At 43.5% G+C, this 13,396-nt stretch overlaps 1 protein-coding gene across 1 annotated transcript in view; it reads left to right on the forward strand.

The window, feature by feature from the left end:
• The window catches only part of MEGF10 (multiple EGF like domains 10), a 184,247-nt gene that overhangs the window by 107,573 nt on the left and 63,278 nt on the right, over window positions 1-13,396 (forward strand). Inside the window, exons 6-7 of the mRNA XM_069753927.1 lie at window positions 7,265-7,511; window positions 12,302-12,422. Of these exons, the coding sequence (XP_069610028.1) occupies window positions 7,265-7,511; window positions 12,302-12,422 (368 nt within the window). The remainder of the gene's footprint in view (window positions 1-7,264; window positions 7,512-12,301; window positions 12,423-13,396) is intronic.

Genomic DNA, 13,396 nt, shown 5'->3' on the forward strand with positions numbered 1-13,396 from the left:
GGACACAGTACTCCATGTGCGGTCTAACTAGGGATTTGTACAGAGGCAGTATAATGCTCTCATCATGTGTATCCAGACCTCTTTTAATGCACCCCATGATCCTGTTTGCCTTGGCAGCTGCTGCCTGGCACTGGCTGCTCCAGGTAAGTTTATCATTAACTGGGATCCCCAAGTCCTTCTCCCTGTCAGATTTACCCAGTGGTTTCCCGTTCAGTGTGTAATGGTGATATTGATTCCCTCTTCCCATGTGTATAACCTTACATTTATCATTGTTAAACCTCATCTGCCACCTTTCAGCCCAAGTTTCCAACTTATCCAGATCCATCTGTAGCAGAATACTATCTTCTCTTGTATTAACTGCTTTACATAGTTTTGTATCATCTGCAAATATCGATATTTTACTGTGTAAACCTTCTACCAGATCATTAATGAATATGTTGAAGAGAACAGGTCCCAATACTGACCCCTGCGGTACCCCACTGGTCACAGCGACCCAGTTAGAGACTATACCATTTATAACCACCCTCTGCTTTCTATCACTAAGCCAGTTACTAACCCATTTACACACATTTTCCCCCAGACCAAGCATTCTCATTTTGTGTAGCAACCTCTTGTGCGGCACGGTATCAAACGCTTTGGAAAAATCGAGATATACCACGTCCAATGACTCACCGTGGTCCAGTCTATAGCTTACCTCTTCATAAAAACTGATTAGATTGGTTTGACAGGAGCGATTTTTCATAAACCCATGCTGATATGGAGTTAAACAGTTATTCTCATTGAGATAATCCAGAATAACATCCCTCAGAAACCCTTCAAATATTTTACCAACAATAGAGGTTAGACTTACTGGCCTATAATTTCCAGGTTCACTTTTAGAGCCCTTTTTGAATATTGGCACCACATTTGCTATGCGCCAGTCCTGCGGAACAGACCCTGTCGCTATAGAGTCACTAAAAATAAGAAATAATGGTTTATCTATTACATTACTTAGTTCTCTTAGTACTCGTGGGTGTATGCCATCCGGACCCGGAGATTTATCTATTTTAATCTTATTTAGCCGGTTTCGCACCTCTTCTTGGGTTAGATTGGTGACCCTTAATATAGGGTTTTCATTGTTTCTTGGGATTTCACCTAGCATTTCATTTTCCACCGTGAATACCGTGGAGAAGAAGGTGTTTAATATGTTAGCTTTTTCCTCGTCATCTACAACCATTCTTTCCTCACTATTTTTTAAGGGGCCTACATTTTCAGTTTTTATTCTTTTACTATTGATATAGTTGAAGAACAGTTTGGGATTAGTTTTACTCTCCTTAGCAATGTGCTTCTCTGTTTCCTTTTTGGCAGCTTTAATTAGTTTTTTAGATAAAGTATTTTTCTCCCTATAGTTTTTTAGAGCTTCAATGGTGCCATCCTGCTTTAGTAGTGCAAATGCTTTCTTTTTACTGTTAATTGCCTGTCTTACTTCTTTGTTTAGCCACATTGGGTTTTTCCTATTTCTAGTCCTTTTATTCCCACAAGGTATAAACCGCTTACACTGCCTATTTAGGATGTTCTTAAACATTTCCCATTTATTATCTGTATTCTCATTTCTGAGGATATTGTCCCAGTCTACCAGATTAAGGGCATCTCTAAGCTGTTCAAACTTTGCCTTCCTAAAGTTCAATGTTTTTGTGACTCCCTGACAAGTCCCCCTAGTGAAAGACAGGTGAAACTGCACAATATTGTGGTCGCTATTTCCTAAATGCCCAACCACCTGCAGATTTGTTATTCTGTCAGGTCTATTAGATAGTATTAGGTCTAAAAGTGCTGCTCCTCTGGTTGGATTCTGCACCAATTGTGAAAGATAATTTTTCTTGGTTATTAGCAGAAACCTGTTGCCTTTATGGGTTTCACAGGTTTCTGTTTCCCAGTTAATATCCGGGTAGTTAAAGTCCCCCATAACCAGGACCTCATTATGGGTTGCAGCTTCATCTATCTGCTTTAGAAGTAGACTTTCCATGCTTTTGTTACCATTTTTCCCTCCATGAATTTCAACCCATATGGACTCGACATCCTCATTCCCTTCGCTAATATCCTCCCTTAAAGTGGACTTTAGACAAGACTTTACATAGAGACAAACCCCTCCTCCTCTCCGATTTTTACGATCCTTTCTAAACAGACTGTAACCCTGTAAGTTAACTGCCCAGTCATAGCTTTCATCTAACCATGTCTCGGTTATTCCCACTATGTCAAAGTTACCTGTAGATATTTCTGCTTCTAGTTCTTCCATCTTGTTTGTCAGGCTTCTGGCGTTTGCGAGCATGCAGTTTAGAGGATTTTGTTTTGTTCCAATCTCCTCACTGTGGATTGTTTTAGAAATGTTCTTACCTCCCTTCTGAGTATGTTTTCCTGGGTCGTCTTTGTTCGAGTCTAATGTTTTTCTTCCCGTCCCCTCTTCTTCTAGTTTAACGCCCTCCTGATGAGTGTAGCGAGTCTTCTGGCGAATGTGTGTTTCCCAGGTTTGTTGAGGTGTAGTCCGTCTCTGGCGAGGAGTCCATCATACCAGTAATTCACACCGTGGTCCAGGAATCCAAATCCTTGTTGTCTGCACCATCGTCTTAGCCAGTTGTTTGCATCAAGGATCCTGTTCCATCTCCTGGTGCCATGCCCGTCTACTGGAAGGATAGAAGAAAAAACTACCTGTGCATCCAGTTCCTTTACTTTCTTCCCCAACTCTTCAAAGTCCTTGCAGATTGTCGGTAGGTCCTTCCTTGCCGTGTCATTGGTGCCAACATGTATCAGAAGAAATGGGTGGACGTCCTTGGAGCTGAAGAGCTTTGGTATCCTATCGGTCACATCCTTGATCATCGCACCTGGAAGGCAGCATACTTCTCTTGCAGTTATGTCCGGTCTGCAGATGGCTGCTTCGGTGCCTCTCAGTAGTGAGTCTCCCACCACCACCACTCTTCGTTGCTTCTTGGCTGTACTTTTTGCTGTCACTTGTTGCTGTGTGCCCTTTTCTTTTTTGCTTGCTGGTATTGCTTCATTCTTAGGTGTGCCATCTTCATCCTCTACAAAGATTTGATATCGGTTCTTCAGTTGTGTGGTTGGTGATTTCTCCATGGTCTTCTTGCTTCTTTTGGTCACATGCTTCCACTCATCTGCTTTTGGAGGTTCTCTGACACTTTTTGCACCTTCTGTGACCAGTAGAGATGCTTCTGTTCTGTCTAGAAAGTCTTCATTCTCTTTGATGAGTTTCAAAGTTGCTATTCTTTCTTCCAGACCCCGCACCTTTTCTTCTAAAAGGGCCACTAGTCTACACTTCTGACAGGTGAAATTGGATTCTTCTTCTGGTCGATATGTGAACATGTAGCACATGCTGCAGCTCACCATGTAGGTTGTCACATCTGCCATGTTGCTCCTAGATCCTGCTGACTTGCTGTGTGTTTTCCTTCTTGTGTAATCTACTCAGCCAAGCTCTCTTGCAATAAAGTCCTACAGGCAAAAATTCGCGCGCAGTAAGGCGCGCAGTTTGGTGATGCTTTCGAAGCAGCTGGTCCCGGCTGTACCCAACGATCTTCTAGCTTAGGGAGACTTCGCTTCTCCCAGAAGGCACCTGGAATATGCAAATTAGCCTCCTGAAGCTTGAATCCCTGGTTTGGTGATGCTTTCGAAGCAGCTGGTCCCGGCTGTACCCAACGATCTTCTAGCTTAGGGAGACTTCGCTTCTCCCAGAAGGCACCTGGAATATGCAAATTAGCCTCCTGAAGCTTGAATCCCTGGTTTGGTGATGCTTTCGAAGCAGCTGGTCCCGGCTGTACCCAACGATCTTCTAGCTTAGGGAGACTTCGCTTCTCCCAGAAGGCACCTGGAATATGCAAATTAGCCTCCTGAAGCTTGAATCCCTGGTTTGGTGATGCTTTCGAAGCAGCTGGTCCCGGCTGTACCCAACGATCTTCTAGCTTAGGGAGACTTCGCTTCTCCCAGAAGGCACCTGGAATATGCAAATTAGCCTCCTGAAGCTTGAATCCCTGGTTTGGTGATGCTTTCGAAGCAGCTGGTCCCGGCTGTACCCAACGATCTTCTAGCTTAGGGAGACTTCGCTTCTCCCAGAAGGCACCTGGAATATGCAAATTAGCCTCCTGAAGCTTGAATCCCTGGTTTGGTGATGCTTTCGAAGCAGCTGGTCCCGGCTGTACCCAACGATCTTCTAGCTTAGGGAGACTTCGCTTCTCCCAGAAGGCACCTGGAATATGCAAATTAGCCTCCTGAAGCTTGAATCCCTGGTTTGGTGATGCTTTCGAAGCAGCTGGTCCCGGCTGTACCCAACGATCTTCTAGCTTAGGGAGACTTCGCTTCTCCCAGAAGGCACCTGGAATATGCAAATTAGCCTCCTGAAGCTTGAATCCCTGGTTTGGTGATGCTTTCGAAGCAGCTGGTCCCGGCTGTACCCAACGATCTTCTAGCTTAGGGAGACTTCGCTTCTCCCAGAAGGCACCTGGAATATGCAAATTAGCCTCCTGAAGCTTGAATCCCTGGTTTGGTGATGCTTTCGAAGCAGCTGGTCCCGGCTGTACCCAACGATCTTCTAGCTTAGGGAGACTTCGCTTCTCCCAGAAGGCACCTGGAATATGCAAATTAGCCTCCTGAAGCTTGAATCCCTGGTTTGGTGATGCTTTCGAAGCAGCTGGTCCCGGCTGTACCCAACGATCTTCTAGCTTAGGGAGACTTCGCTTCTCCCAGAAGGCACCTGGAATATGCAAATTAGCCTCCTGAAGCTTGAATCCCTGGTTTGGTGATGCTTTCGAAGCAGCTGGTCCCGGCTGTACCCAACGATCTTCTAGCTTAGGGAGACTTCGCTTCTCCCAGAAGGCACCTGGAATATGCAAATTAGCCTCCTGAAGCTTGAATCCCTGGTTTGGTGATGCTTTCGAAGCAGCTGGTCCCGGCTGTACCCAACGATCTTCTAGCTTAGGGAGACTTCGCTTCTCCCAGAAGGCACCTGGAATATGCAAATTAGCCTCCTGAAGCTTGAATCCCTGGTTTGGTGATGCTTTCGAAGCAGCTGGTCCCGGCTGTACCCAACGATCTTCTAGCTTAGGGAGACTTCGCTTCTCCCAGAAGGCACCTGGAATATGCAAATTAGCCTCCTGAAGCTTGAATCCCTGGTTTCAATCCCTGGTTGTCCAGGACGTGTAAAGTCCAGTGACAAAAAGAAAGCTCATTTCTCACAAACCCAACTTTTAGAAAATATAATAAGTAGATTTCCAGCTTTTGCTTAATAAGGATTTTGTATGAATTACTGTCTTGATTTGGTTGGAGTTTTTGTAGACATAAGCCTATGTTTGTGGTCTATTAACTGCTTTCTGATGAGTAGATAATCACATTGCAAAATTTCTGTACATTGGCAATGAACTGTGCAATGTCGCCTATTATTTATACTGCAATGTTGAGCCATCAGTGGGGGTTTCGTTTGGGCTTCTGTCAATTTTGATGGCAAAAATAGCACAGTATGCAATGCTATTGATGTCAAATAACTGTCCCCGATTGGGCACCATTACATTCAGTGGTGCCCATCAGAGAATAATCAAGTATAAATGAATGCCTTGATATTAGGCCATGTACACATGTTCAGTGTTTGGTCAGTATTTTACATCAGCCAAAACCAGGAGTGGAACCAGGAGTGGAAAAGTATAATAGAAACACGTCACCACTAGTGTTGAGCATTCCAATACCGCAAGTATCGGGTATCGGAATTCCGATACCGAGATCCGATACTTTTGTGGTATCGGGTATCGGTATCGGATCCATAGTGAGGTGTAAAATAAAGAATTAAAATAAAAAATATTGATATATTCACCTCTCCGGCGGCCCCTGGACATCACCGCGGGTAACCGGCAGGCTTCTTTGTTTAAAATGCGCGCGTTTAGGACCTGAGGAATGACGTCGCGGCTTCTGATTGGTCGCGTGCCGCCCATGTGACCGCCACGCGACCAATCAGAAGCCGCGACGTTATTCCTCAGGTCCTAAATTCCTAAAATGAGCGCGTTTAGGACCTGAGGAATGACGTCGCGGCTTCTGATTGGTCGCGTGCCGCCCATGTGACCGCCACGCGACCAATCAGAAGCCGCGATGTCATTCTCAGGCACTAAACTCCTCATTCTAGGAATTTAGGACCTGAGGAATGACGTCGCGGCTTCTGATTGGTCGCGTGGCGGTCACATGGGCGGCACGCGACCAATCAGAAGCCGCAACGTCATTCCTCAGGTCCTAAACGCGCGCATTTTAAACAAAGAAGCCTGCCGGTTACCCGCGGTGATGTCCAGGGGCCGCCGGAGAGGTGAATATATCAATATTTTTTATTTTAATTCTTTATTTTACACATTAATATGGATCCCAGTGCCTGAAGGAGAGTTTCCTCTCCTTCAGACCCTGGGAACCATCAGGATACCTTCCGATACTTGGTGTCCCATTGACTTGTATTGGTATCGGATATCGGTATCGGCGATATCCGATACTTTTCGGGTATCGGCCGATACTATCCGATACCGATACTTTCAAGTATCGGACGGTATCGCTCAACACTAGTCACCACTTCTGTATTTATCACCCACTCCTGGTTTTGGCTTACAAATACTGATGTAAAATACTGACCAAATACTCAACTCGTGAACGCGACATAAGTGTTTTCATATAGCCCAGTACAACTTGTTCATGTTAACAGCAAAACTGTTGACAACAATATAACTGTTTAAGTCACCAATAGGCTTTAGGTTACAACTTGTCCATTATAACAGCGCCAGATTTTATCCTAAAGCAAATTACCAGTTTATAGCATTTCTTATACAACTCATGCTTTCACCACCATATCCTGGAACAATTAGGAGCTTAAGTTTAAGTTGGCATTCCAAGACATGAAAGTCATATTTTCCTTGGTTGGGTGGTGTGTGCAATGTTGGCCTCGGAAGAACCGACTTCGACTCTCCTGATCCAGTGGTTTGTGCCATCTTCTCATTTACACTGTTGAAAGATGTAAGACATCTGACATTTCAATATTTTTCACTCTTCATCTAATAGGTCATTAACAACTTGCATTCACTTCTTACCACTGTGGGATTTATGCTTTAACTCAAACATGGTTGCTATGTTTAATATATTATTACTCAGTATTTGGATCCAGTTCAACGAATATTAAAAGCCTGTTGTCTTATTCATGAACAGTTGTGAATGTTGATTCCTTGTCTAGACGTTAATTAGAATGTTACCCTCATTTTGTTGGCAGCTTGCGATGTTGATCATTGGGGGCCACATTGTAGCAGCCGATGCCAGTGCAAAAATGGAGCTCTTTGTAATCCCATTACTGGAGCATGTCACTGCGCTGCTGGTTTTAAGGGCTGGCGTTGTGAGGAACGATGTGACCAAGGGACATATGGAAATGATTGCCAGCAAAAATGCCAGTGTCAGAATGGAGCAACTTGTGATCATACCACTGGAGAGTGCAAATGTGCCCCCGGTTATACTGGAGCCTTGTAAGTACCTTATAAAGATGAATATTGTTTTATGTCAATACACTGTCACAACCTGAGTTGGTAAATGCTTTTGTTTAAGGGGCACCTTAAGAAACACTATTTATCTGCAGATATATGGTTAATCTCCTAAGCACACAGCTGTGTAGCAGTCTTACTGGAGCAGCAGCTACAGGGCGAAAATTACATTTTATTCTCCTGACAGCCGGTCTCTTCATTGGGGCAGTGTAATGGGCTATGATGGTCACTGTTCACTATAGAGGGGGGCATTACCTTATTTATCTGCAGGTAAACAGCATTTCCCTTTCAGTGTCACAGGATTTTCCGACGGATTGCAGTATCATGGGCTAAATCCTAAAAGCCCCCAAATACATAAAAGTTGACCAAATACACCAATTTTGGAGGGAATGGAGGACCATTTTGTTTGAATGAAGGCCTGTTGGGCCTAGCCCATAATACTGTCATCCTTTAGAACAGCCGAACCTTGTGTACATCTGTATGGGGGAAATGTTGGGCACCTTGGGGTGTGGTGTGCACAACATCTTTTTCAGGCAGGAAAACCCACTGAGTGTTTCAAGACTAAGACACTTCAGGAAAAGCTAGTGTTTTTTTTTCTTTAAAGGGACACTGTCACCTGAATTTGGAGGGAACAATCTTCAGCCATGGAGGCGGGGTTTTTGGGTGTTTAATTCACCCTTTCCTTACCCGCTGGCTGCATGCTGGCTGCAATATTGGATTGAAGTTCATTCTCTGTCCTCCGTAGTACATGCCTGCACAAGGCAATCTTGACTTGCGCAGGCGTGTACTATGGAGGACAGAGAATGAACTTCAATCCAATATTGCAGCCAGCATGCAGCCAGCGGGTAAGGAAAGGGTGAATCAAAAACCCCGCCTCCATGGCTGAAGATTGTTCCCTCCAAATTCAAGTGACAGTGTCCCTTTAAGTGTCAATTTTAGATTTTTTTTTCCCATTTTCTGTGTGATTTTTCAACATTTTTAATTTTTTTGTTAGAGTTTTCCAGTGTTTTTATGGCAACTTTTTATTGCCATTAACTCCTTTAACTGACTTTAACTCAATTCAACAAGGAAGAAACCACTAGCTCACTTACAGACAATCGGTCTCTTCCAGGCATCTATCGAGCCTTACCTTCGATTTGTAGTGTAAAGTACTGAGCTTCAGAGCTGAAAAATAATCATCTAATTTCTTGTAAATGCTTGGTGGTTTTGGAAACCTAAAACGATTACAAGATGCTCAAAAGACTGGACATATCAGCAGCAGGCCTTTTTTTTACATATATATGAAGATGTTCATTCTTTTGAGCATTTTCTGGGCAATTTGTCAGGTGGGTTTCAGAGGAGACTCGCCTGAAACAAACATTGTGTGCACCAGGGGCGGACACTGACAGCTTGGGGCCCCTGTGCAAGAAATGTGTCTGGGCCCCTCAACATCTATGGCGACAAAGCTACATTTTATATATATATATATATATATATATACATATATATATATATATATATATATATATATGCAGCTACACATACATACATATATTACATAGTCTCCTTCATTATGTTTATTGCCGTCCCTTATTATACAGTGCCCTCTCTTGTTAGGTACAGCACCGTCCCTTACATATAGGATTATATAAAGCCCCGTTTTTATTACATACTGCCCTGTCTTGCTAGCTGTATAATGCAATGATGGCTGATAGAGCATGGGAAAGCTTCCTTTCTAATGGAGGAGCTGATGGACTGATCGTCTGGTCACCGGCTCCTCCATCAGCAGTCATTTTATATCTAAAAAGAGAGGGGACTGTGTAATAAAAGAGGGCGCTGTGAATAACAAGAATACACTATGTAAGAGAAAGCACTGTACATAACAGCAGAAAAAGCTATATAATAAGGGATGGCATCATAAAAAGTGACTACACTATATACTGAGGGATGGCACTATACATAATAATTGAGTACACTATACTAAGTGACTGTTCTATACATAAGTGAGTACACTATATACTAACGGGCTGGTTTAGACATAATAAGCGATAATAACATCTTCCTCCACCTCCCCCTGTTCCTAAATTCATTATAAATCCCCTTTCCTCCCATCTCAATCCCCCACACCCCTCATTGTCCTGCCCCCCCACATACCATCATTGTCCTCTCCCTCACCACCCCCATCATTGCTTTCTCCCCCACCACCCCATCATTGCCCATTCCACCACCCCAATCATTGCCCATTCCATCACCTCCACCATTTCCTCCTCCCCACCACCCCCATTATTGCTCTTTCCACCATCATTGTCCTTTCCACTACCACCCTCATCATTGCTCATTCCACCACGTCCATCATTTCCTCCTCCTCCACCACCCGTACGGGCAACGTACGGGCTTCCAATAGGAGTGGGGAGTAAGCCATTAAGTCATTACCAGACACTGATAGTGGATTATCTCACAGGAGAGGAAGAGGATCAGTAGTTGACGTTCAAAGAGCCTGATCCTTTTCTCCACCTCTGGGGAGATTCGGGAGGTCCGGTTATACATTTATTGCTCTCTTGGACCTGCAAGAATGATCAAATTGTGTTGATTTCTCTCTAATGTGCACAGAGACCTTTAGGCCGGAATCACACATGCGAGAAACATGTCCGTGTCTTGCATGTGAAATCCAAGCTCTGGTGACAGCACTCCAGAGCGGAGCGTGCGGCTCCATGTGTTGCTATGCGTCCGCACGCTACGCTCCACAGTGCCGGCGCCAGAGCTTGGATTTCACATGCAAGACATGGACGTGTTTCTCGCATGTGTGATCCCGGCTTTAGTGTGAGTCTCATAGCTAGTCCAGTGAGTCTCCATTGCCCAAGATCCCAAAAACACCAGGAGCTGTCATTGTTGGAGGTAGATACATGGATAGATAATATTTAGATAGAATAGATAGATGTTAGATAGATAATAAATAAATATATAGATAAATAATAAGTAGATAATATATAGAAAGATAATAGATAGATGATATATAATAGATGATAGCTAGATAATAGATAGAAATGGGATAGATAATATATAGATAGATGATGAGATAGATAGATAGATAGGTAGGTAGATAATAGATAGATTGATTGATTGATAGATAGACAGACAGACAGATATATGGACAGATAGTAAAATCCCATTTATTGTGCATCTTATTCCCTGGTTCCATTGCTGCCATATGTGTTCAGCAGCAGGTCGCAGAGGGGATGCTCTGCAGTGGACGACCCCTGCACCTATAGCACTGGAGAGACCCTGCACACAGCTCTCCTTGAGGACCTGCTGCCAACCTCCTCCACAGCTGCTGCGCCTCCTAGAAGGAGCCTGGGCCTGGCCATGCTGCATATGACTGCTACAAAGCTTTGGATGTAAAGTTTTTCTATGGCAGCAATTTGGCCGTTCTTTGTTATGGCACGCTCAGTAAAGTGAATGCAGAGGGAGGAGCCCCCCCTTCTCTCCTTACCTCCCCCCAGCACATTCTCCTGGGACTAATGTGACTTCACTGTCCTTTTATTGGCTTCAGCACATGCAGAGCAGGAGTATTGTCTGAGTTGAAGTGAAGTTGTATAGGAAGAAGACTGCAGAATCATCAAATCAAGCCCCCCTGCACTCCGTGGATACAATGACACATGCACCTATCTCTCCTTGGATCACAGTCACTGGCAGCTTCCTCTCTGGCACAGCAGCGCCTAGCCGCGCTGCAGAGTGAGAGACAGGAAGCCAGGAAGGGAGCAGGAAGGATGGCTCCCTGCCCGCAGCACATGAGGGCAATCTGGCCAGATAAACTGGCCAGATTACCATCATTATTAGCTGTCCTGCAGGGCCCCCCTCCTCCTCCGGGCCCCTGTGCAGCCGCACCGGCTGAACATGCGGTATGTCCGCCCCTGGTGTGCACATATCCTTAAAGGGAACCTATAAGGATGATTTTATTATGCATCTAGTGGTATGGCTGTATAGTTCCTGGTACAACAATTATTGCTCACTCACACGGTCATCGATTTTTTTTCATATGAGAGAATCTGGACAATTATGCTAATGTCACTCGGATCAAACTTTCAGAGTTTGATCCGAGTGTCACCTTAGTGTGATCCAATTCTCTCACACGTGCAGAGAAGAAGGAGAACTTAGTTTCTCCATCTTCTTCATTGTGTGTGCCTGCAGTACTCGGACTGCACTAGGATGACATCCGAGAACAGTCCGATGTTTTACACGCACCCTTAGACCTGTATGGGTGCGTGTGATCCGATTATCGTGATTATTTCCTTATGCTGAACCGGCATGAGAACAAAGCACTGGTTGGCACTGCCCCACAGTATAAAATTGGGTCGATTACTATCCGATAAAACATGAGACAGCACTCAGCCATGTTGTATGGCCATGTGAGCGAGCCATAAAAGTGGCATCTATTTTATAGCAATCCGATGTGGCAGGGATGAGAAATAAAGTAAAGTCACTTGCAAATTGACCTCGAAGTACATCCGGGGTGTATCTATTGATTTTGAACTTTGACTGTTTAAAATAATTATGAAAAATAATTTCAATTTATCTTTAAGAAATTTAATGTATCCAATGGTGTCATCTTTTTTATGCTTTTGTTTTTCCATGGATTTTCATACTATTTGTAAAAAATGTAGCCAGAAAATTCTTTGGGACATTACGGTATCGGTAGTTTATGATCGATTCAGTGCTATCAATAGGATTTTTTTTTCTTCAGACCTATAGTTTTATTATCCAGTTTTTAACCAGTATATCATTTGTCTTCCCTTTAGTTGTGAAGATCTTTGCCCTCCCGGTAAACATGGTCCTCAGTGTGAAGAAAGATGTCCATGTCAGAACGGTGGAGTTTGCCACCATGTCACTGGAGAATGCAGTTGCCCCGCGGGGTGGATGGTACGTCACATGAACTCATTACTTTAGTTAGATTCGAACAGCTTTAACTATGCAATGTAATCAATGAAAAATAATTAACTAAGTCAGTCAATACCCCTTTTCTATCTCGCTGAATGACCTTTAGGGAAAATAGTAATTAATTAAGTGGCACAATGCACCAGAATGCCTTCTTAATCTCGCCTGAAGGAGTGTGAGTCCATTATAATATGATGCACGTCAGATAATTACATTTAAAAGCTTAGTCTAAGGTAATTGATTTATTTGCTGGAGAACGATCTACTCCAGCACTATTATGTACAAAATTATATTAACAGGACTTGTTACTTATATTAGCAGATAGAGTATTTTAATGCTGTTCAAAACAGCTTATTAGTAACACTGGACAAATAGTAATACTGGACTTATTACATACCGTAGGTTTGAATATTGTATCTATGTGTTTACATCACTATAGGAAAGTCTCTGCATCAGCTATGGAGTCATTTGAATGTTTCACTGGAAGGAATCAGTGATGTGAGGCAATACCTTACAAATCTTGACTCGCAGGGTTATTACCATACTCTTTAATGGTTAAAAATTGCAATGTGCTTGTAAAAACCATTGACTTGATTACTGCTCGTTGTCTAAGTTACCAGTTACCGCAGTTTATCAGTGGTGCCTAGGTCAGGAGTGCAGGGCTTGCAAGCTCTTTTCTGTCCAGCTTGTCAGTGCTGCTCCAAAGCTGCCAGGATCACTGGATCAGGCCAACTTCACTGCACCTACACTCTTCCAATCTTGTAGAGGAAAAGATCTCAAAGCTTGCAGCATTAGAGGAAGGACATTTTAGGACAGTGGAACGACTATTATTATTATTATTATAGATTTTTGTAGCCACATTTATTCCATGGCGTTTTACATGTGAATACGGGGCAAATATAGACAAATACATTAAACATGAGCAAAAAATAAGGCACACAGGTATATAAGGAGGGAGG

The sequence above is a fragment of the Ranitomeya imitator genome, chromosome 1 (assembly GCF_032444005.1).
Source record: "Ranitomeya imitator isolate aRanImi1 chromosome 1, aRanImi1.pri, whole genome shotgun sequence".
NCBI lineage: Eukaryota > Metazoa > Chordata > Amphibia > Anura > Dendrobatidae > Ranitomeya > Ranitomeya imitator.